The sequence below is a fragment of the Paralichthys olivaceus genome, chromosome 15 (genome assembly GCF_024713975.1).
Source record: "Paralichthys olivaceus isolate ysfri-2021 chromosome 15, ASM2471397v2, whole genome shotgun sequence".
Lineage (NCBI taxonomy): Eukaryota > Metazoa > Chordata > Actinopteri > Pleuronectiformes > Paralichthyidae > Paralichthys > Paralichthys olivaceus.
Window position 1 is genome coordinate 20,995,856 of NC_091107.1, and position 21,900 is coordinate 21,017,755.

Here is a 21,900-nt window from a genome sequence, read left to right on the forward strand (position 1 = left end):
CCGAGTCCGGATTTCTGCAAGTAAACAAGCTGTTGACGTCCACAATCGTTATTATGCTCCTTCTGATCTGTCGGATACATGAAGTGCAGAGGAGCCAATTTGTTTTGTTCCTTCGTCCTGGCCGTCTCAATAAAACACTCGCCTGTCACATCAAAAACTGACACCTCTAAGGCCACTTCATTACTTGTTCCAAAAAAATGATTAATATATATATATATATATATATATATGTGTGTGTGTTGCATGCACTACAAGCAGTAGCTTTAACACCTTTCCACAAGCAAAGCAGAATGTACATGTGCATCCAAACACACGTGTAGAGCAAGGCGCATGAATATGAGAACATACAGTACATGGTACATATTCACCGCATGCAGCTAATGTTACATGAATAACATGTCCTAGATACCCCCTGAAACGTATTCAGCTGCACGTTTCCAAATAAAACATAGGAAAACAAGAAAGCCAAGGCAGTGAGCAATGGCTGGGCTGGTGAGGAGTGAAAACGTGTTCCATCACTGTGGTGGAGAAATGAAGAATATAAATGTTGAGAAAGTCTCAACTGGGCACTCAGGTTCATCATTCTCCAATTATCACATAAGTACAGAAATACATCATCCTGAGCAGCCTGTTCTTTCCACCACCACTGAATAAAGGTAAAAATAAACCAAACTAAAATGAGAAGCGTGTTCATCATCACATCAAAAGCTGAGGAAACTCAACAAGAAAACAACAAACCAGCAAACAAACTAAAATAGCAATTTAAATCTGTGTTCTGGTGAGTTATGAGACTTATAATGAGCTAAAAAAAGAGGATTCATTAAACAGTCCATAACAAGGTCCAGATCAGTGTCAAAGAGTCCTGTGAACATTTACAAATGCAGATTTTTATTCTCTATGTGACATCATGTGTTTTGTTTTTATTCACTGACATTTAACACATTTCTGTAAATGTGCTATTGGAAGCTAAACTGATGATTATCACCAGTAGTGCGTACACAACTGTAAGACAGAACACTGGTTACCATAGTTTCACTAAACATAGTTTCAGATGTATGACTGAAAAAGCTATTTAAATTTTCCCAAAACCTGTTGAACTGCAACAGGACTGAATCAGTTGTTTCTTTACACATTTGTCCTCAAGATTTCTAGAATGGATGATCTTCAGTTTAATGTAGGCAACCAACAATTATTTTTACTTTTTCACACCCAATCAGGTTTCATTAATGAATCAAGTTATTTCTTTAGTCTGACCAGATTTACAATGTTATAAAAGGGATAAAAAAAACATTTTTTTCTTCTTTTAACGGCCAGGGAGGAGCATAAACCTTGCAACTGAATAAATACACTTGACAACACACTAAAAAACTGTAACCACTGCTCTGGAGGTAGACGACACTGCAAATCCTGCGAGAACACCAACTGTTGCGTGTTCTTGAACAAACAGAACAATCATGGACAGCGACCAGCAGCTTGCACAGTTTGTATACAATGACATTTGTGCTGAAAAGGGCAAAAAAAGGAGGTAAAAAAAGGCTCATAGATTTGGTCATAGACTTAGATCCTGACTGTGGAGGTGTGTAGGATTGTAGAGCTGGAGCATGGAAAATGTTATGGAAAATGTGACTGGATCTGAGAAGACTTCTGATCACAATATTCATATATCATATATTATGAGATTTTATCTGCAGACTGTCATCACAACTGACCCAGACTGGAACAGAACCAATCCAAGAAAATCATACCCAAAATTGTGTCCCTGCTTTTAATCAACCAATTGTTTCTGATGTTTTATGTTACATTTTGTGTTATTAAAGGAGGAAATTAAAAAAGAGAAGTTTCTCAGCTATTAAATTCAGAGGATGTTTTACATGAGGCAGAAACTGACACCGTTACTCCTGTGATTTAAGCCCTGAGAATGACTATATGACTTGGCTCAGATAGCTGGATAAAGACCTGTCTTTCACAATTCATGCTGAGTTACGAGGTTGCCAGGTCTCCTGCAGGATCTCACTTGTGCATCCCTTTAAGGAGTCTCTGTTGGAATGTGTTCTTCTGAAAGCAAACAGAGCTGCTTTTAAAAGGGTGTAAATGTTTATGTTCTCATACAAACTAGGTTACTGTTTCTGGCTGTGCACACGATTGCTACATTTTAAAAGTGTACAAAAGTTCAATGTGAGCCTTAGGCAGACAGAATGTGGTCAAATTAGGATAGAGGGTCATTTCCAAAGTGTTTGAAGGGAAAAGTGTTGAAATGAACAAAAATGTGCAAAATGTCACACAATGATGTCATCATGAGGGCAACTTTTACTCATAAAGGCAATAAATTGACTATTCAGGGTAAAACAAACAAATTGCCATCACATGTCTTTGTAAAATCTTTAAGTGAAATATCATGTCATGCCAAGTTTTAAACAAAATTATGCGAACTGCGTCACTAGTGAAACGGCCCTTTCATTATGGATCTCTAGACCATGCACTGCAACACAGGGCGCTGACTGGAGGCAAGTGAAAAGTTGAACAGCGTACTGCTGTAGCACTCTCATGTCTTGCAAGCTTTACCCTGAGGAGATGCTAATTTCCATTTGATAAAAGTCTATGATGTCAGCTGGGACACTAAGCCTGACAAATTAATTCATAAGAGCATCATACATTATCATAAGCTTCTTTCTGACAGACGATTACAGATAGATCTGAGACAAAGCATGCTCTGCTGCTCCAGTTCCCATAGCAATATTGGTGATATTTCCATAGTAACTGGATTCTCTTTCTGTCTTATTTGCGGCCACCCCCCCAACCCCGAACCCCCGCTGGTGACCGGAGCTACTCAGGATCCCACCTGTTTTGGTAGCTGTGGGAGAAAGTGCCTAAACAGACATCAGAAGTCCTCCTACATGGAAATAGTAACGTCTTGACTCGATGACAGCAAGGGAGAGGTTTTAGGGCTGAGCTAGCAGGGAGAACGACCCTCAGGTTGTATTGTCACAGCTGTGGTCATCCAACAGTGTCGGACTCTCCCCAACCCCATCTGCGTGTTCAACTTTCTTCTCCACACTCGCACCTACTTTTACCTCTCTGCTGTTAGTCTGTTATGATTACTCTGTACAAACTCCTGGATATTTCTCAGTAACACAGCGGAGCTGAGATGATGCAAAACATGTTTAGATTTGTGGATGAATAATCTTTTTGTTTGATCAACTAGGGAAATCCCTTTCTATTTTAAATAATTTAGTTTTTTCATGAATTACGTTTTTGGGCTCTAAGCTTGAGCTAAACTACAAAATTATAAGACACAAGCATAAGACATTTTCCTACTTCTGCTGCTGTTGTCATGCTAATTGCCTACATTCACTTTATCTGTTACGTGACTAAAGGAGCCTTGTGGGAGAAGAGTCAGTCTGTGTGGCAAACATGGTGAAAGCAGTAGGATGAAACGATAACATTTAGGAGAATGCACAGATAATAAAAAAATAAACAGAGAAGCTCCTCGCCTGCAAAGCAAATGTCACCATGTTCGAGCTCCTAAATGGCAGGACCCACAGCAGCATGTCACTGAAGAAGCAGCAAACTTTACATGTATGTAAAACATGCAGCTATATTAAACCTACATATAAATGTATCACATGCTGATAAGGGCTGGAGTTATCTGCTAAGTTCATGGTTTGCTACGTACAGCACTTTGGTATTTTGGGCTCAGCTTCTTGTCCTTTCTATTTTTGTGATTGGTAAACATAAATCAATTTAGAAAAGGTTGTTTAAACATTTATCTTAAAGGAATAGTTCAATGTTTTGGAATAGAGTCATTCACTTTTTGGTGGAGAGTTAGATTAAATATTTATACAATTCATATCTGTATGCTAATATAAGGTTACAGCCAGCAGCCGTTATCTTAGCATAGACTTGAGATTTACGACTTGAAATAGAAGGGAAAGCGTTACCCTGGCGCTGTCCAATGAAACAACAAAATCTGCTTAACTGGCATCTTTAAAACTTGTTATATCTTGCTTATTTAATCTGTTTCCCTATTTCTGGTCTACCAAGAAAGCGAATAAACAAATTTCCCAGAATTTTCCTTGAACATGAAGTTCAGCCTCCAGCGTGCCAATTTATGAACCCAGTCACAGTGCCTCTTCCTGTGGCCAGGTTGCATACAACCTGCAGAATCTTAATTTTCAGAGATGAAAGTGGGTCCTGCTAAGACTGTGTTCTGCATGCTAAGTGGTCAGTAAGCAATCAGCCTTATCAAGCACAGGGAAAACTTAAAGAGATGAAGATGGACAGCAGGAAGAGGAGGTGAAGGAAAATTCTTTGGTGCATCTGCATAATGTATATACATGAGAGTACATCTCTAGAGTATGGATGGAAAACTCATTTGAATACAAACAGCTAATTGTATTGATCTCAAAGGCTGGATATGAACCAAATGAAGTTAGGAGGAACAGTCGTTTGATCAAATGTTAAGTTGAACTCAGGGTGATGTCCTAGACTGGCTTTCTTTCCCAACCTCCACTTGACTCCTGGTGGAAAAACATCTGAGTAGGATAGAATCCATTTGAGCTGATTCAAATGCATCCGATCTTTTGCAGGTGTACTGAACCACGGTACAGCTTTGCCCACAAGGGCTCCTTGTGTATTCATTTATTCTGCATTTACATATGCGGCTGCTGCAGGCCCTCATCTGTGAGCCCGGTACGGCCTGGGCAGCCCATGTGCCTTACTGCTGGTGAGCCCTCTGATCTAGGCAGGGTCAAAGACTCAGGCCTGAGCCAATGAGAGAATGGAGGGTAGCGGAGGAGCCGATGGTGTCACTGAATGCCTGGGAACCTGTCACTTTGCGTCAGCGTTAGCGTCTACGTCTGACCTGCTCTCACTCTGACCTCCAGCTAAGTACGTCTAGCTCACAGGGCTGGATCACAGAGTAGCAAAAGCAAGTTTTACTTTACCACCTTACACACGAAGGACCACTTGCCCCCATGCCAGTCACTGTGTTGAGACATTGCTTTACATCAGAGTGACTCCACACTCACTAAATGGCTGTTGAGGAAAGATGAACGCCTAAAATGCTCAGACTCAGCTGTCACCCATTCATCTCCCGAATAAGTGAATAATGTTGATCTATCTCTCATTTAGATTTGATTAAACTACAACAGGAAATTGCAGTTGGCACAGGCAATATCTTTGTCTGTCAAAAATGGTTGAGATCTTATTTTTCCGTCATTTCCTGCAAAGCCTGACAAATACCTTTACCACAATCATGTCATGTGATTATTCTATGTTTACTTGCCATACAAATTGTGCAAGCATGTTCATTTACATCAGTCATAAATCAGATGGACCAGAGATGTTAAGCTGTATAACAGACTCAAAATTATGACTTCCTCAACATGATGGACAACAGCGCATTCAATCATATTTTTATGCTGTTAAACACTGTAATCATAACTTTTTGAAACCATTTATTAGTATATCATATGATGACTTGACAACAACAGCAAATTGACTGCTGATTCAAATAAATACAATATATATTTTAAGTGTCAACAATTGATGTGCCACAAAAACGAGGCTCTTCTTTATGCTGCCAAACATATTCTCCATAATGAGGCTTTTAGAAAGAACGGATGTCCACTGAATGATCAATGATAATATTATTCATTCATTAAGTCATGTGACGCATCTCGGCCCCCCGATAATCAGATCCTGGCTGCTGTATAAAAATAGTGCTGTTGTTTGGTATCACACTGCCTCTTCACATGGTCCCAGCAGCCATGCATGCCAATGGAGACCTTTGTTTTGTGACACAGTTTCGGGCTGTAGGAGTGAATGAATGCTTAATTAAGCAGAACAATAGTCTGTGGCTATTGTGACTGAGGGCACAATAACCATCAAACACATACAATGTGGAAATGTAGACTCTGAATCTATTGACCGAAAGCCCAGGCATGAGATCCTCATGGAAAACATGATACACCATCAAGTTATATTTGAGATGCAGTGTAATTCCAGTATTGCACTCTCTGCTGAAACACTGTGCCCCCCCGCTGCTGTCTGAATGTGAAACATGACCATGTCTGTAAACTGTGCAGTGTATTAATGAAAATAAATCAAACATCATTAGAAAATGGCTAGTGGTGCAATCAGAACTCTTTTGAAGATTACACCCTGTGTATGATTTCATTGTGCGTTAAATACTTCTAAGGAAAAACAACACTTTCTGTATTATGTCAATGCAATGTCAATACAAAATCTAAAGTGCTGGAAGTGAGATAACAAACCAGCAAGTGATGGTAAAAGACAGATTTCTGTTCTAGTCTTAAAGCTAATGTCAGTGCAGCTTAGCAATGATGTGGCCAATCACAGTTATATGCTGCGGTCATGAGCTGTTCCTTCACTAGAGTGAAAAGAGGTTAGCATTCAAATGTCCAAGCACTATTTATAATGGCTGTCAGCACCAGCCAGAGCCCCCGCAGTCTGCTAATTGGGATCCCTCCCAGGTAAGAAGTGTAAGCAGCGGCAGCTCTCCCTGCCTCTCACCCAGGCACCCTGGGAAACCCTCAGCATTACTTCATGATGAAATAATTGGCTGCTCATTTTTTCTAACCCAGGTCAGCCTCTTGAAGGAGACACAGAACGTCTTGTCAAAACAGATCGAAGCATAAGGCCAAAAGGGTGAGCTGGCCTCCCTTGGCGCAGCATCCCTGTTATGTGAACAATCTGACATGCCACACATGTTGGATGTCCAAATGAATTGGGGAGCGTTATGGCGTCAGCTTAAAGGAGATCTAACAGTAAGAGGTGGGGGCTAATTCAGCTCACTGCAACAGTTTTGTGGGCCGTAGTGAGAGTCAAATCCCGAGCTTGAATCTGAGCCTCTACTGCAGAAATCTGTGTTAAATCGCACCACACTCAGTGCCAGAATTAGCTCCTCACCACACTCTGCACAGATGGCATCGGAGGCACTCGTTGCAAATGCTTCACATTCTAGTCCAGACTGCCTGACCCCTTCCTTAATCCTAATTAGGAATGCAATTTCCACGCAGGCCTTTTTGAAACGTGATGAAAATAAACGTTTGTATAGCTCCAGCACTGGCTTACAGGCAGAATTAGTTTATGATTGTGACGCCATTTTAAACCGATCACTAGCGCAGGGTTTTATAAAGGACTATTGCTACTGTGTACTAACCTATACCCTCCCTGTGAGTCAACAATGAACTGGTCAGATAATAATACATGGCGGTAAATCCCTGGATAACATTCTGCTGCTTGTCCCCTCCACCAGACACACCCAAACCTCCCCCACCTGATCTCCTACACATACACACGCACACACCATGGTAGAAATATTCACCCTTTTCCAAAGCATCCCATTAGAAACCACAAAGGATTAACCAATAATTCATCCACAACATGTAAAGATATGTTAATAGTCACATTTGAAGATATCAGGCTTATCTTGCTGCTTTGATATGAACATGTTGTATTGTGTGTTTTTTGACCAGCCAGCAGTTCCTTTGCCTAATAATGCCCCGTTCGGCCGGCACACTGACAGAGAGACATGGGGGCAGCTGAGCCACTCTGCCAGCCTGCAGAGATAAGCGCTCATTGTTAAGTACGTGGACGATGAGCGTAGCTGACCGCGATGAGCTAAGGCTCAACTGACAACCGAACAATAACACAACACCGCACAGCAGAGACATGTTGACTTAGCAGGTCCAAAAGGTTTAATCTGCCTCACTTCCTGCGTGCTCCAAGGATGGACGCTGTGGGCTGAAAAGAGCAGAACTGAAAGGGTGTTTTTTTGCAATGCAGCCTTTACAGACACGTCATCTTTATATACAGGTCAACTCTGCTGACTTTTATTTTTAACTGGTTCTATGAGGTGTGTGCCTCACCCAGCACACATCTACGTAGACATCAATCCTTTTTTAATGTCCCTGCTTCTCGTCTAGGCTCATTGGAATGAAATGACACTAACCAACTAAGCACTGACTCCAAAATACACATGTAACAGTGCATTTAACACATCCCAGAGTGTAGCCAAATGTACTTATGTCTTGAACTGTGTGACTGCACATTTGTGGTGCTCAGGAGCATAATGTGTGAGATGGCAGCAGGAAGCTTATGAAGTCTCCATAACAGGGCCTCCCAGCAGTGTTCAGCTCAGTCATCAAGATGCTAACAGCAGGCCCAGTACAAATCCCAGTATCTCTTAAGTCTAGTCTTACAACAGTGGCTTCCCACAGTGGAACTGACTAATTGACCTGTTTTCACTCTGGAACGAAAAGCATCTTGTGTAGGGGAGGCCTAAATACTGATAAAGTTGATTAGATTACCACAATATGTGTCTGATTACTAATGAAAACACAGATTTTTTTCTACGATATTAAAATGTATTCTAAGGGCTCTGAATTTCACAACATTTTTTCACAAGATTTCTGTTTTTTTCAACTGATGATTCACAACAAACTTGTTTATGTTCCACATCCACATGCCATTCGAATTAACTGTTTTCCACAGTTACCGTTTCCAACACTAGAAGCTGACACACTGTATAATTAAAGCCTTCTGAAACAGGCTATCAATGCCAATCTCCAGGCGCTATAACAGGAAATACAATTTAAGGAGAGGAGTGAGTAAGAGAAGTGTATCTGATTTTTGCTTGCATGAAATATCTTTAATACCCAAAACATGGATGTGCCTGCTTTGTGAGAAAAGAAAGCTGAAGTCAATCAGCACGGGCGAGTAAAGTGTCAAGGGTCAAACACAAAACTGCTGCAAAGATTTACTCTTTGACAAAGATTTCCTTTAACCAAGCCCATCACGAGCTATGGCAACTGGCCTGCACGTTGTATAATGCTGTGGGAAGCAATTCTGACTGTTTCATTGTTCCTTAGTAAGCACTAATGTGAAGTACATGAAGAGGAGTGCAGAATGTGAGGTCGCCAAAAGTGTGTGACTGTGTGGGGATGACTGGTCACAGGTGAAATGAGCTTTGACAGGCAGCCGGGGTCAAGGGGACTGGGGTCACCATGCTGATGCCTTTCTGTTTTTAACCCGAGACTTATAACGGAGAAAGTAGTGGTACAAGGACACAATCAATTTCAAAGAGTGAGACAACTTTCTCCTCTGTTTGTTTACGAGCCCAACTGGAAGTCTCTTTGTGGCTGATGTAAAACTTAGAATGTGATAAGACAGTAAGCAACTATTTATTGTATTGAGAACTCAAGAATGTTTGAATATGAGAAGGCTGTAAGCAAATTCAACATTTACAAAAAAAAGGCATGGCTTTACACAAAATTCAATCAACTAAGATGTCAAAAAGTTTTGGTTTTGATATGTGTTTACTCCAATCTCTGACTCTGAGTAACTCTAAATTAAAAGGGTGGGGATGATTGCTCTCATTATCCATAAACTGAAAACAGACATCCAAATTCCATTTTGCTAGACACATAACTGGAAATATTTTATGACCGTAAATCATCAGCCTAACATAAAAAAAACAAAGATAAATATTGAGACATCTTAGTGTACAATTTCCAAAGAAGAATTTGCCAACACGCAGCCCCCTTAGACAACAAATGTGCATAAAGGCATACTCTACACTTAAATAGTTTGCACAGGCTGGCTGAGCTGTGGGACAGGGAATGTTACTTGAACAACAGCTGGGGAGGGAAACCATCTGAGGCTTCTGCTGCTGACCACCCCCACCCCCCTGCTGCTGAAGCCACACTTCCATCACCTGCTCAGGGAGGAATCCTTGATGGGTTTCCGTGGGAAATACCAGACAGAAGCATCAGACAGCCAAACGACCGACCATCTCATGCCACCCATTCTGTTCCATGCTGCTGCGTGACCCATGCCACCATGTCTACTTTCGAACAGGAAGTAAAGGTGTGCTATGGACAGTCACAGTGCAACCTACTGGTCCGGGAAACAATGGCTGAGTTCCAAAGTGCTTTCATGGTAAGAATAGCAGACAGCTGGCGACCTCAATCACCTGCTGTGTCTGCTTGCGTCAGACATAACTGCTCTGTGTGCTGTAGCATCCATGTGATCCTCCGTTCAATAATATGTGCATTACACAGAAAACGTTGGCTTTTATGACAATCAAAACAAAGTTGGATGCCACACTCTTAAATAATGTGAAAAAATCATTTTAAATCAAACGTTTTCCTGCACATCTCTGAATCATTTTTTTAAGAAGATTATAATGCACTTTATGGTGTTTACATGCAAATAGGAAAACAAAAACCTGAACACATCTGGGGCTTGAACCAGGAAGAGAACTCAAATCCCATGGAGTTTATCTCTGCCTTAACTTTGTCTGCCCGAATGATTATTACCACTTTACATCCAAAAACCAAAAACTTGGTGAAAGTCAATATAGTGACGACAATATCCCATCAAATAGACACTAGCATCCCCAGTCAGCTTGTTGCCCATTACAAGGAATTCCAGAAGTAAAAAAAAGCCTTGACTGTCACTGATTGGTAAAGCACCAGGTTCAGTATTGTTAAATGCATCAATCTGAACACTGTAAGGACAGCGGTAATAAGCTAATTCAAGACATGCATTTAACTAATTTTCCTGACACTCTCTGGTGGGGCTGTATGTGAGACCGCAAATATCCGAGTCAGTTACTGCAGAAAGAAAGACAACGAGATTTGAGAGCTTTTGGTGATACAGGCCAACAGCAATGTAGTTTTTGCTGTAAACAAAACCACATGATCTCCACAGTGGAATTCATACATTACATCTTGCTTCCTGCATGCTTCACTACACCTCACCTAAACGCTACAGAGATTTCTATGTTGGTGTGAACACATCTGACCAGAGAATCTACTACAGCGATGTTCATGTGTGAAAGGCAAACTCTGGAGAAGGTACTGACCCAACTGTGCGGACATTCTCCATTGTTCATGTCTGAAAATGGCTGTATAGAGTAGGCGGAAGTGGTCAAGATTCCTTGATAAGATAATGATTGCTATACTCAAATGCAACTGGGAACTTTATGCTGGATAACAGCACATAAAAGTAGTCCTTCAGAGCTTGTCCCGGACTGCAGAAGTGTACTTCTCGCTGAACAACATTACCACACTAACAATTGCCCTAAAGGAAGCCGCCCACAGATGTGAGCGCTGATGATCTTGAGTGTTGATGATCTGAGATAAAACTGTACAGTCGCTCAGTTCTGCACGAGTGATTCTTGGCAAGGAAAGGGAAGGACAGCGGAGTGGGTTGGGGGGGATGTGGGGGATTCATTACATTGAGCGCTGGCTGGACGGAGGCTGTTCAGAGACGCTCATCAGCACGGATATACAGAATCCCTCTGAAAGTGTGGTGGAAAGCTCATGAAACCATAAGATCATTGTTCTAGCGCAAACCAGATTGGGCCAGAATTAAATAGCTGTGAGGGAGCGTTCAACTTTGGGGTGGAGTGTGGTGGGTGTAGGGGTTGGTTGTCTGTTGTGTGTTTTTTCTCCTCTCACAAAAAGCATACACATTTTCCAAGGCCTTGTGTGTGCACCGTAAACTTTACCCCTGCCGACTAAAAGGCTTTTGTTCTCTTGTTTTCTGCTGTTGTGTCTTATTTTCTCAATAAATTATTTGTTGACTCTTTGCTTTTGTACGTTGAATATTTTAGGTGGCGCACATCTGTGCTCTCTCTATTCCTTGGTTCAAGAGAATAACTTTGAGACATGGCTTTGTTTGTAGAACTGAGTGAGACCAGAAGCACACTGAAACTAATGAAGAAATTAGTCCATTTTTACAATAAAACTTTGAACTTGTGGGTTTGTTCTTGTTTAAAAAGTGTTGTTGATCCCTGGTCATTAAAAAAAAGAATCCCATATAAATGCCATGTGATTATTGTGGCCCTATGAGGAAACCTCTCATTTCAGATGGGTTCTTTTAAAGTTACCTTTAAAGCTCTGATAGTGACCATTGTATAAATATGTTAATCTTTAGAAGTAGAGCAGTCTCGTGAAAGGAAATGGTAGAGTAGATAACATGGTCATTTCGGGAATGACTCTGCTCTCTTGGAGGATATGAGGCCTAATGTTGAGAATGTGACAATTTAGTTTAATTACAATCTTAATGGCAAAAAAATCAGGAAATCCCCTAACGCAGATGGGCTGTGGAATATTCACTGGCTCATCCTGTTTTGACCTTAATTTCTTCCTCTTTTCCATCAGTTAGTCTAGCTCAATACACAGAACAGTGTTTGAAAATATTTTAAATCCTATGCTCCTCTTCCTTCAGTGGACAGTCTTGATAATGTCTGTTAATTTGGTTAAGGGGCTGCAGCTAAAATTATAAGGACAGTCTCAATTCAATACTTTACTGTAAGGCTGTGATCAGCTTTGAGGCAGCAGCCTGGACATTTTGAGTGACCTGTTCCATCGATGGCAAATTCCTGGCAAACCCCTCACGCTGAAATCCAGTTAAATTGCTTTCTTGTGCCTCGGTTGCTTTCTATGACACATAAACCATGCAGACCCTCATGTAAAGCCCCCTCGATTGGAGCTCAGACAGGGGCCAGCCACAATGTTACAAACTCGTCATCTATGTGTGGCATCCTGACAAATATCTGAGGCACTCGCTCACCCAAAGTATGCCCTCACACACATTTGGCTACAGAGCTGTGCACTGTATGTTGAGCTTCCACTCTATCCTGATTCATGCAAGGTCTAAAACGCATGGACAATCCAGGTACTCATGATCTTTTCTGACAGGATCACGAAATTCCATTAATGCACCTCGATATCAACCATTTCATTTCTCTTTAAGTATTTATTCCTGTTCCATCCAACAAAACTTGGAATGAGGGTAGTCCCTCATAACTGATGAGGAACTTTGAGCAGAGGAAGAGCACCCAGCTGAAGATCTTCTCGTCTGTGCTTAATTCTTATCCTTCATCTAAAAGCCACTGGTGTATCAGATCGATACCATTCAGATCAATGCCATTCAGATGACTTTCTGCCAAAGGTGCTATCAATTCCAGTTCAATCTCAACATATTTACCGCTAAGTACCCCAGAAGGGATAGCCCTCATACCATATGGCCAGACAGTCTGGGTACAATCTGCCAACTATATCTGTCCAGTCTGCTGAACGCAGACTGTGCTTCTGATTTTACTGGTGGGCTTTCTATAGCAGCAGAGCGACTGATCAGAAACAATTAAATAGATAGAATACAGCATTTACAATTTACCTGAGCAAAAATAAACATTAATTTTATGCCTATACTTTAATTTACTATTTTAGAATTACAGTAAAAAAATTTGGGGGGGGGGTATGTGCTTATCAGCTTGTCCGGGGAATCTGATGTTAGGTTGACAAATGTATGTCCGTCACAAGGGCATGTGGCTTAGTTTAGCATAAAGGAAGGAAATCACTGCGGAAGGTAACAAAATCTGCCTATCAGCAGCTTGAAAGCTCACTAATCAACACATAGTATCTCGTCAGTTAAAATGTTTATTGGCTTTGAGCAGTTTCCAGGTATCCAGCAGAGATTCGGGAAAATTCACGCCCTCAGTTAAGAAATAGTGCAAACAAACAGTACTCTTTTAAAGTAAGGGAGGGTTTTTGTTTTTACACTTTGTTTTTTGTACAGATTAAAGAAACAAGCTATAACATGTTAATTATTGAATGTTTAGAGGAGCTTTTTTTTAGTGGATTTTGTTGCCGAGCTCATTCTGCCTGTTTCAAGTCTTAAAGCAAAATGTTCCCACAGATTTGATGTCAGGGTTATCCATCTTGAACTTATTAGACTCATTCTAATTTTACTTGATTGGACCAAAATATTCACGTGATATATACAGTTGGAAGATTAATATTGATTCGGCCCACATCTCAGTAACTCAATACCTTTGCATTTTGTCTGGCACATTTTACACTTAATCTTACACTTTGATTTCCCATCTTTATGTGTTATAGCCTTTTAGTGTTTTATCTTTATATTTACACCGCCTCTCTTTTTTGTGTGTTTAGGGAAGGTGCCACATTCAACAAACTTTAATTCTGCATTATTATTCTGGGTCTTACATTACATGCCCTTGTGTTCTGTTTTTTGTTGTTTGTAACACAATGTACTGTTCTGTAGCTGCTGTAGCACTTTGAACCTAAGGCAAACTGCCCCATGGGGACAATAAAGTATATTTGATTTGATTTGATAAATAGGATATATTTTTGATAAATAGGTTTAATATGTAATATTTCCAAAATTTTATTGGAATAGAATAATATTTTTTGGGTTTACATGTGTTAATTGTGAAAGGAAAAATTACTTTTGTTACTCTGTGAAGTAATGAGAGCTCAACAGGCAGCCGTGGCAGTGGGTTGGGGTGAGGCAGTTCGTCGTCCTGTATCTTGATACAAGATTGTGGACGTGTGTATAATGGTTCCAGTCTTGGTTTCAGAATGGTCACACCCCTATATGAAGATGACATCTTTTTTGGTATGAACTGGGAAAGCCTCCTGTGCTGTTAAGTGTTATGTCTGCTGATAAAAAGTCAAAGTGACATCTGAATTCCATTAGGCTCAGATTCCAAAGCAGGCTTAGGCAGTTGCAGCAAATGTCCCAAAGCAAATTTGAACCAAGATCTAATTTGTGATTTATTCTCAGTCAGCAGTCTCCCATATTATTTTAAGATGAACTTGAGATGGCGTGAAGAATGACTGTAGATAATCTGATGCTGGAATTCACCTCAATATACCTCAATAGTAATTGTAACACTGAACTGATGAAGCAAAAAAAGCCTAAATGTTTACTGCAAGAAACATTTTACTGAGAAATCAACTGAATCACTGCTATTATTGTATTGCATACACACACACACACACACAATCAGACACACACACAAACACACAAGTTAATCATCACTAATAACTCATTTGGATGAGCACCAAGATTTCTGTGTCATGTCTTATCCCGAGCACCCTGAAATCCCCTCTCTGCAGCCTGTCCTGCCAAATTTGGAGCTACTGAATCCCTCTTTTAAGACATGATGACTGGGATCATGTCTTGACATACAGTAGATTCTTAACCTCTGAGCAAATTATATTTTTTCTTGTGTTATAAATATATTTGAGAACTTGCTTGTCATTCCTAAACTACATTTAGTGCTTCTGGAGTCTCAAAATGTCAAGCTTGCCAGCACGAAATAAATAATTTCCTCATTTTATTCATTTTTAAGTTGAGAACATCAAGGTCCAGGACTCGCTCACCCATCCATCACTTCTTCGCTGCATCCCTGGGGATGCCACTAACTCGCATTAAGTCCTCCATCTAACATTTAGTGTCTCTTCAGAAAAGGGATGCATTTACCCCAAACCATTGGCATGACCTCCTGTCAAACAGGTGCATCCACACCCCAAATACCTCCAACGTAGCTTGATGCTCACTTGGAATGAGCCTGGCGGGGGTAGATGTCAGTGTGGACAAGCTACATTTTTACACAATACCACATAATATCTCATGGTAATAGTATACCAAGCATGATAAATCATAGATACCGGTCAGATAAAATGTTCATACACTGCTGCTTGTCATTTATTTCCCCCAAAAACCATGAAGAGAAAATTACTTTTTATCAACTCTTATCATCTTTCCTAAGGGTGATGTTCCAAGGTGACGATCCAGACCAGGAATAACAAATCTGTAGTCACAACAGACAAAAGTTATTTTTCTCCAGCTTGTGCAAGCTGTTCCGAGATTCAAGGCACTGTGTTTGACTTCTCTGGGATCTCGTCTCCAAGGTAACACACATACACAGTTGTGTTTATGAGCTAACCCTGATGTCTTCTTAGTAGTGTGGCTACATGTCATCAGATGAGTTTAATCATCATCGGTCACTGGTTCTGTAATATAATCCAGAGAATGAGATTAAATGAAATTTACAAAAGACAGATTTCTGATCTTATTTCAGGTCAGTCATATTTCATTCTGCCAAGAATCATCCTTAACATTGTTTGTCAGCCCAGTGACAACTCACAGTCTCCTGCCTGCTATGAAAACATAAACTGTGAACTCCAAGGAAACTTAAAAAGCCGGTCTGCTGTCCTCATCCCATTCAAAATGAGGCAGAAAAGCTTTTAGCTATGACACAGTATACCTTTCAAGTTAATTTTAATATTTTAGTATGATAGTAGGGCTTACCTGGCTGCGGTTCCTGCCATTAATAGTCCCTGGAGTCCCTATGTGACCTAACATCATCAAACATCATCTGAGCTATAATGTTATTTTAGTTCTATTGCTGTTTTCATCATAATTCACGTTCAAACAAAAAAAGATCCCGCAACCAGAAGGAAAAAGCTGATATGTTGAGCTATTGTAAGTATATAAGTTTTGTCCATGGTCATTATCAAGATGGATGTTTTTAATGGCAGAGCCGATGGTTTGAAAAGAACTGTGATCAAACACCTGAGGTTGTCAGATGACTCGGCCTTATGGCTATTTTTAGATGGTAATTGCCCTTTTGTTACACACTGGTAAACAAAAGATGAATCCACAGCGATTATCTGGTTATGACTCTCAGCGGGAGCGCAGCCCCCAGCTCTTTCCTCTCTGACCGACAGCAGCTCAGCCACATGTAGTTCATTGCCTCTGCCATGTCATTAATGAAACCCCTAATTATTTCACTAAGCTGACCGCATCCCAATGTTTGATCGATGCTGGTCTCTTTTGACCTATTGATGTACTCCGTCAGTATCTACTGAACACAGGAGCAGAAAATCCTCTGTAGTGCCTCACCCCTCCAGGGACCATGTGACCACAGATATCATCCAACAGGAAGCCACTCTTGGGCTGCCCTAAGCTCAGGCAGCCAGTATGAAGGCATCTTGGAGATTATCCTGTTGATCTGGGGTAGTCTAAACACTGTATAATAATGTCTTGTCTAAACAAACAACCACGTTAGCAGGCTATGGGTGAAAAGCCATAATTTCCAAAAGCTCATTACTCTAAACAGGATGACAATTAACTCCCTTGCTCAAGAAAACTTCTCTTGGTCGTACCCCTGGTAGTAGTTTATGGACAAAACCTTAGAAGAGAACATTGTTTCTCAAAACTGAGACCATTATAACATTTTCATATGGAGTTTTTGGCCTGTATGCAGCGCCTGGAGGCTGGTTCCAGTTTATGGTTCGTTCACATGGTAGTCTTATTGACATTTGAAGCACGCACATGCCACTGCCATTTCTGGAACATGCGCATAATAACATTTGCCTTTCAACCTCGGCATCTGCCGTGGGTTCCTGCAAGCGAGCGATGATAAAAGCGGGGTGCTGTATTCCGTCTCTGTGTCAAGTTAAAGTGGATTTCTGTCTCAGGAGATGAAGCGTCACACCCCGCTTGTTTTCTGAATGCCTTCAACTAGCAACAGTGCTGAGCTTTCTTCACCACTCCCCTTTCGGCTCTGACCTCAGCCAGCTCATCAACAGGCCTCCCTTTTATCTCTGAGGAAAACAGGTGGTTATGATTGTTAGGCAGTGTGCATATGATGAGAAAGACTCTCCCTCCATGTGTTTTCTATTTGGAATGCTGCATTTGCTAATGTGCACACTCAGGTTTGGGAGGGACGCAGCAGATATTTCTGGTCAGGCCTGCGACGCTGCTCCAAACACCACTGCCCACTCCTGCTCAGCTGTTTCGGCTCATTCCACAGGAAGGGCCATGTGCCACTTTGACTTTATTCTTTGCACACATACACATGGCTGACTGCAGTGATATGAAAATGATTGCAAAACTGTGTTATTATTATGTGATCATGTGTTATTTTGTAAAAATAATTACACAACTCCCAGTTAGGCAGTAAGGACAAACAAGCCCATGGTAACAGCAACATTCTTTCCTCCTGTTACATCTGAGTTGAGCGCAGAATGACAGCTATGATAAATGTGTTATGCCCCTGACACCTCTCACTCAGGGGTGTCTGTTGAGATGAACTCCTGACTTTAGACAAACATATGCGGTGCAACAAGGGACCTTTTTTTTGTTTGTCTGTCCCTGTTTTACTCTGCCATTTACTTCGCTGCAGTTAAATGTCAGACTGTATATGACTTGCCCACAGGGGCCGTACATGCCATTCAGAGAGTGCCTCAAACATTTGCTCATAAGCTTTGGGTGGGTAGGGAAACATCTGACAACGTGCACCTCCGAGGGGAGCCGCTATCAGCAGTTATCTTGGGGCACACTGACTCCTGCCACTCCAACGACTGTGCCAAACAATGAGAAAAGTGCCAACATTAGGCTCGACTGCAGACAAATGTTTGAAGTGTGCTGGGTAACATTCATCCAGTTGAGAACCCCAGTCAAAGCTCTGTGACTGATGCAATGACTTATCAGCAAAGAACACAGGGAAAGCTCAACAACAATCCAGAGGACAGATTTCTCCCTTATCTTATCCATTCAGATAAAGAGAGGCTCCAATTGGATTAGGCTGACAGCTATGAGTGAAAACAAAGATAATTTGAAGTCATAAAAATGCCAATTATCTAAGGAGGAGAATTTTCAACACACGAGCAAGTGTGAAAGGTGATTAACTGAGCCTCAAACAACATGTGCACAATCTGAGTTTACTTTTCAGGTAGCTGCTGATCAGGTTTTTACAATTGTATTTTTGTTACTGGTGACATTTTCTCTTGTTGTTCCACTTGAAAAAAAAAATGCAGCAATGAGGTCTGACATGTATAGATGTCCGCACGTGGTTCTTATAAGTGTCAAAGCAGTGATCTCAAAGTTTATATTTGCTCAGGACTAATCCACTCCACATATCTTCGCCGTACTCTTGGCAGGACGGGTCTGGCAGATGTCGTCTGAAAACTCCGAACCACTTTCTTTGGAATATTTTGAGTGAAATGGCTCAGGTGAAGCCAACAATGGAAAATGTCAATGCATTCCATTAGATCAGATTGGAAAGTCTGTTGTAAGCATGTCTATTTAAAATAACAATGGCTCTCGTCTTTCGCTCTGCTGACAGATGTCTGGGCTGATATATGCAGCTATGTTCAGTCGTGCTGGATTTGGCCTTCACTATACGGCTGGAGTTGCGAGGCCATTAAGTTGATAGTTGCCCAAAGAATGTCATAAATCGAAAATAACAAGTAGTGTGTCCCACAGAACAAGCCGAACTCTCTTTATGGAACATCACAAACTGAATTTGGAGCAGAGCTATTCCAAAATACAACAAACATTCTAATTACAGTCAGTCCCTATTAGTAATAAGTGCCTATCAGCACCAATTAGTAATTCATAACACGGCTTGTGGCCAGCTTCTGTCAAGCCAGATTTGTCCTGTTTCTAAAGACAGAGGCAAAGCTGGCTGGGGGCGAGTCGGCCACATGGCTAAGCCCTGACCAGGCAAGACAAAAGAAATTCTTAAGTCTTTACCAGTTCACTGCCCCCCCCCCAACAAAAAAAAAATTGTCAATTGTGCTGCTATCATGCCCTTCCACAAATTCACACAGGGGAATGTCATTAAAGTAGTGACTTTGAAATGTATCGCTTGGGAAAAAAATTGTGCACACAGCCTCGAGGTATGTCAGGAGAGAACAGTGTCGAGCACAGCAACAGATTTCATACAAGCTCCACAGCGATTCCTAATTAAAGCAAAGAGAATTGAGCCAATTCATACACGTGAGAGATCACAGGAGGGTCTCATGTCAGCACTTTTCTTTGATCTGTATCACCATGCCCTCACACCTTGCTTCATCTTCATCCAACAAGAAACCAGAGAAAAACAAGCAGCACATTTTACACCAAGCCGTGATGGTGAATTATCACCACAGCACACTTATTCACACGTGGACATAGAGAAGGTACTTTATCAAACACAAAAAGCAGACTTTATTCTAAGCCAAGTTTTTTTTTTTTTTTCCAATATCATGCTCAAAGAAGGCCATAAGAAGATTACTGTCTGTATCAGGGGTGCATTGAAGGGTACATTACTCCATCTTATGAATTATCTTATTTCTTTTTCCCCCTCAATTTTCATCATCTAAATTCCAGATTTACGTTGCCCTGAATTTAGAAATTACATTTCTTAAATAGCTGAGAGCCTTGCAAAAAGCAAACATAAATTTAAAAAACACAGCAACAAGTGGCATTCGCTGTTTTATCACAAATGCAATCTTGTTAAATGAATAGCAATAATTCTCGATCACATATATTCACGAGTTGTCGGCTCTTGCGGGTTGTGCTGCGTTTATCTTGTCCGACTGTAGGAATGATAAACTGAGGGTGATATGTCTTTTTCTGGGCCGAGGTGGGGGGGCACTGAAACGAATTGATTTAGTCGCTGCTTGTGTTTTCAGCAGCTCCAGCTCCAGGAGCGGCTTGAAAGGCTCCAGCGGCCGCGGGAGGAGGAGGAGGTGGGGGAAGAGGACACTCGGTGGCCCGGGCTCCGACTCTGGCTCCTCCCGCGGGCAGCCCCGCTTCACTCCGCCGCAGAGAGGAGGAGGAGGAGGAGGAGGGGGGCAAAAAAACACCGTTATCTCGCATCACTTCTTCCAACATCTCTGCCTCCGCACCCGCGTTAAATAGTTAACGGGGCAGGGAACCCGCTTGAAAAAAAACCACATTCACCTCGCGGACGCGAAGTCAACTCGCGAGGCTGAAACTTTGTGCTCTCAACCAAAGTGAGGGAGGAAAAAAGAAAGAAGACCGGAAAACGTGGCGGCTGGAGCGGGCTGGGAATGCGCCGCTACCTGACCTGCTGTGAGCCCTGCCATGCTAACATGTGGCCGCTCACGGAGAGTTAGTTTCACACGCACGCAGCCGCAGCTTTTCCACCATTAAAATAAGAATAGACGTTCAACAGCGGAGGCAGAGTTAGCGATGCGGTCAGAGGAGGAGGGGGGGGGGGGGGGGGGGGACAATAGCGGCTTAAAACCTGCGCTCCTCCGCGTACATCTGCAAGTGACGTGAACAGCAAGTTGTCTCTAAAATGGCGACTATATCTGCACATTTTTGAAGAGAATTAAAAACTATATTTGCTTCGAGCCGGGAGGACCGTGCTCGCTGTCAGTCCGCCTGGAGTTTAACGGTACTTGCGTCCGGAGCGCGTCACTTTCTGAGGACACTTGTGCTATTTCACGTTAAGGAAACCTCGAGCAAACACACGCAGAAGTGAGGAGCAGTGGACGGGTCGTCTCTCCGGGGGGGAGACCGGACACGGCAGCCGGCGAGGATTCATCTAAAAGTACTTACAGTGAGTTGAGAGGAGAGTCAGGAGGCAAGCCAGACGTGCGTTCGCCATCTTGGAATCGATGCAATGCTCGGGTTGACTGGACCGTACATGCGCAAAGTAGCGACGCCACCGATGGAGCGAGGGAGAGAGAGGTGGGCAGGGAGTGGGAGAGAGAGAGAGAGAGAGGGAGGGAGGGAGGGAGAGAGGGGGAGGGAGTGGGTATCTATTATATTGAGTTTCCATAGCGACCGAGAGCATCACTCACTCAGACAGGACTTTATAGTTGACACGAGGTGGGAGGCTTCTCACTGCGGTGGATTAATGCTGTTCAGATACAGGCAGCAGCTGGGGCCGCAGATAGGAAACACTCGCTGAACATTCAATTCACCTTTATTTGTCTACATACATTTCTTTCTTTCCCACACCCAGCAAACACTCTAGCGACTGAGGAGGGAAAGAAAATCACTTTTAAAGGGAAGGGTCACCCAAAAAATGAAAATCCACTCATTATCTACTCAGCACTGTGCTGATGGAGGGGTGGGTGAAGTGGGTGAGTCCACAAAACACTTTAGGAGCCTCAGGGGTGAACAGTGTTGCAGCCAGATCCAGTACAATTGAAGTAAATGGTGACTCCTTCTTCACACGTAATAAAACTGAAAAAAATAAAATAGCTCCATACTGGTGGTGTCAACTGTGTTTGTAAGCCCCAACAT

General features: G+C 41.9%; 1 protein-coding gene across 1 annotated transcript in view; it reads right to left on the minus strand.

The window, feature by feature from the left end:
* LOC109628767 (junctional adhesion molecule 3B-like) overlaps positions 1 to 21,344 on the minus strand; it is a 33,847-nt gene extending 12,503 nt beyond the window's left edge. The window contains exon 1 of the mRNA XM_020086115.2: positions 21,208 to 21,344. Within this exon, the coding sequence (XP_019941674.2) occupies positions 21,208 to 21,256 (49 nt within the window). The 5' untranslated portion in view covers positions 21,257 to 21,344. The remainder of the gene's footprint in view (positions 1 to 21,207) is intronic.
* Between the last annotated feature and the right edge of the window lie 556 nt (positions 21,345 to 21,900).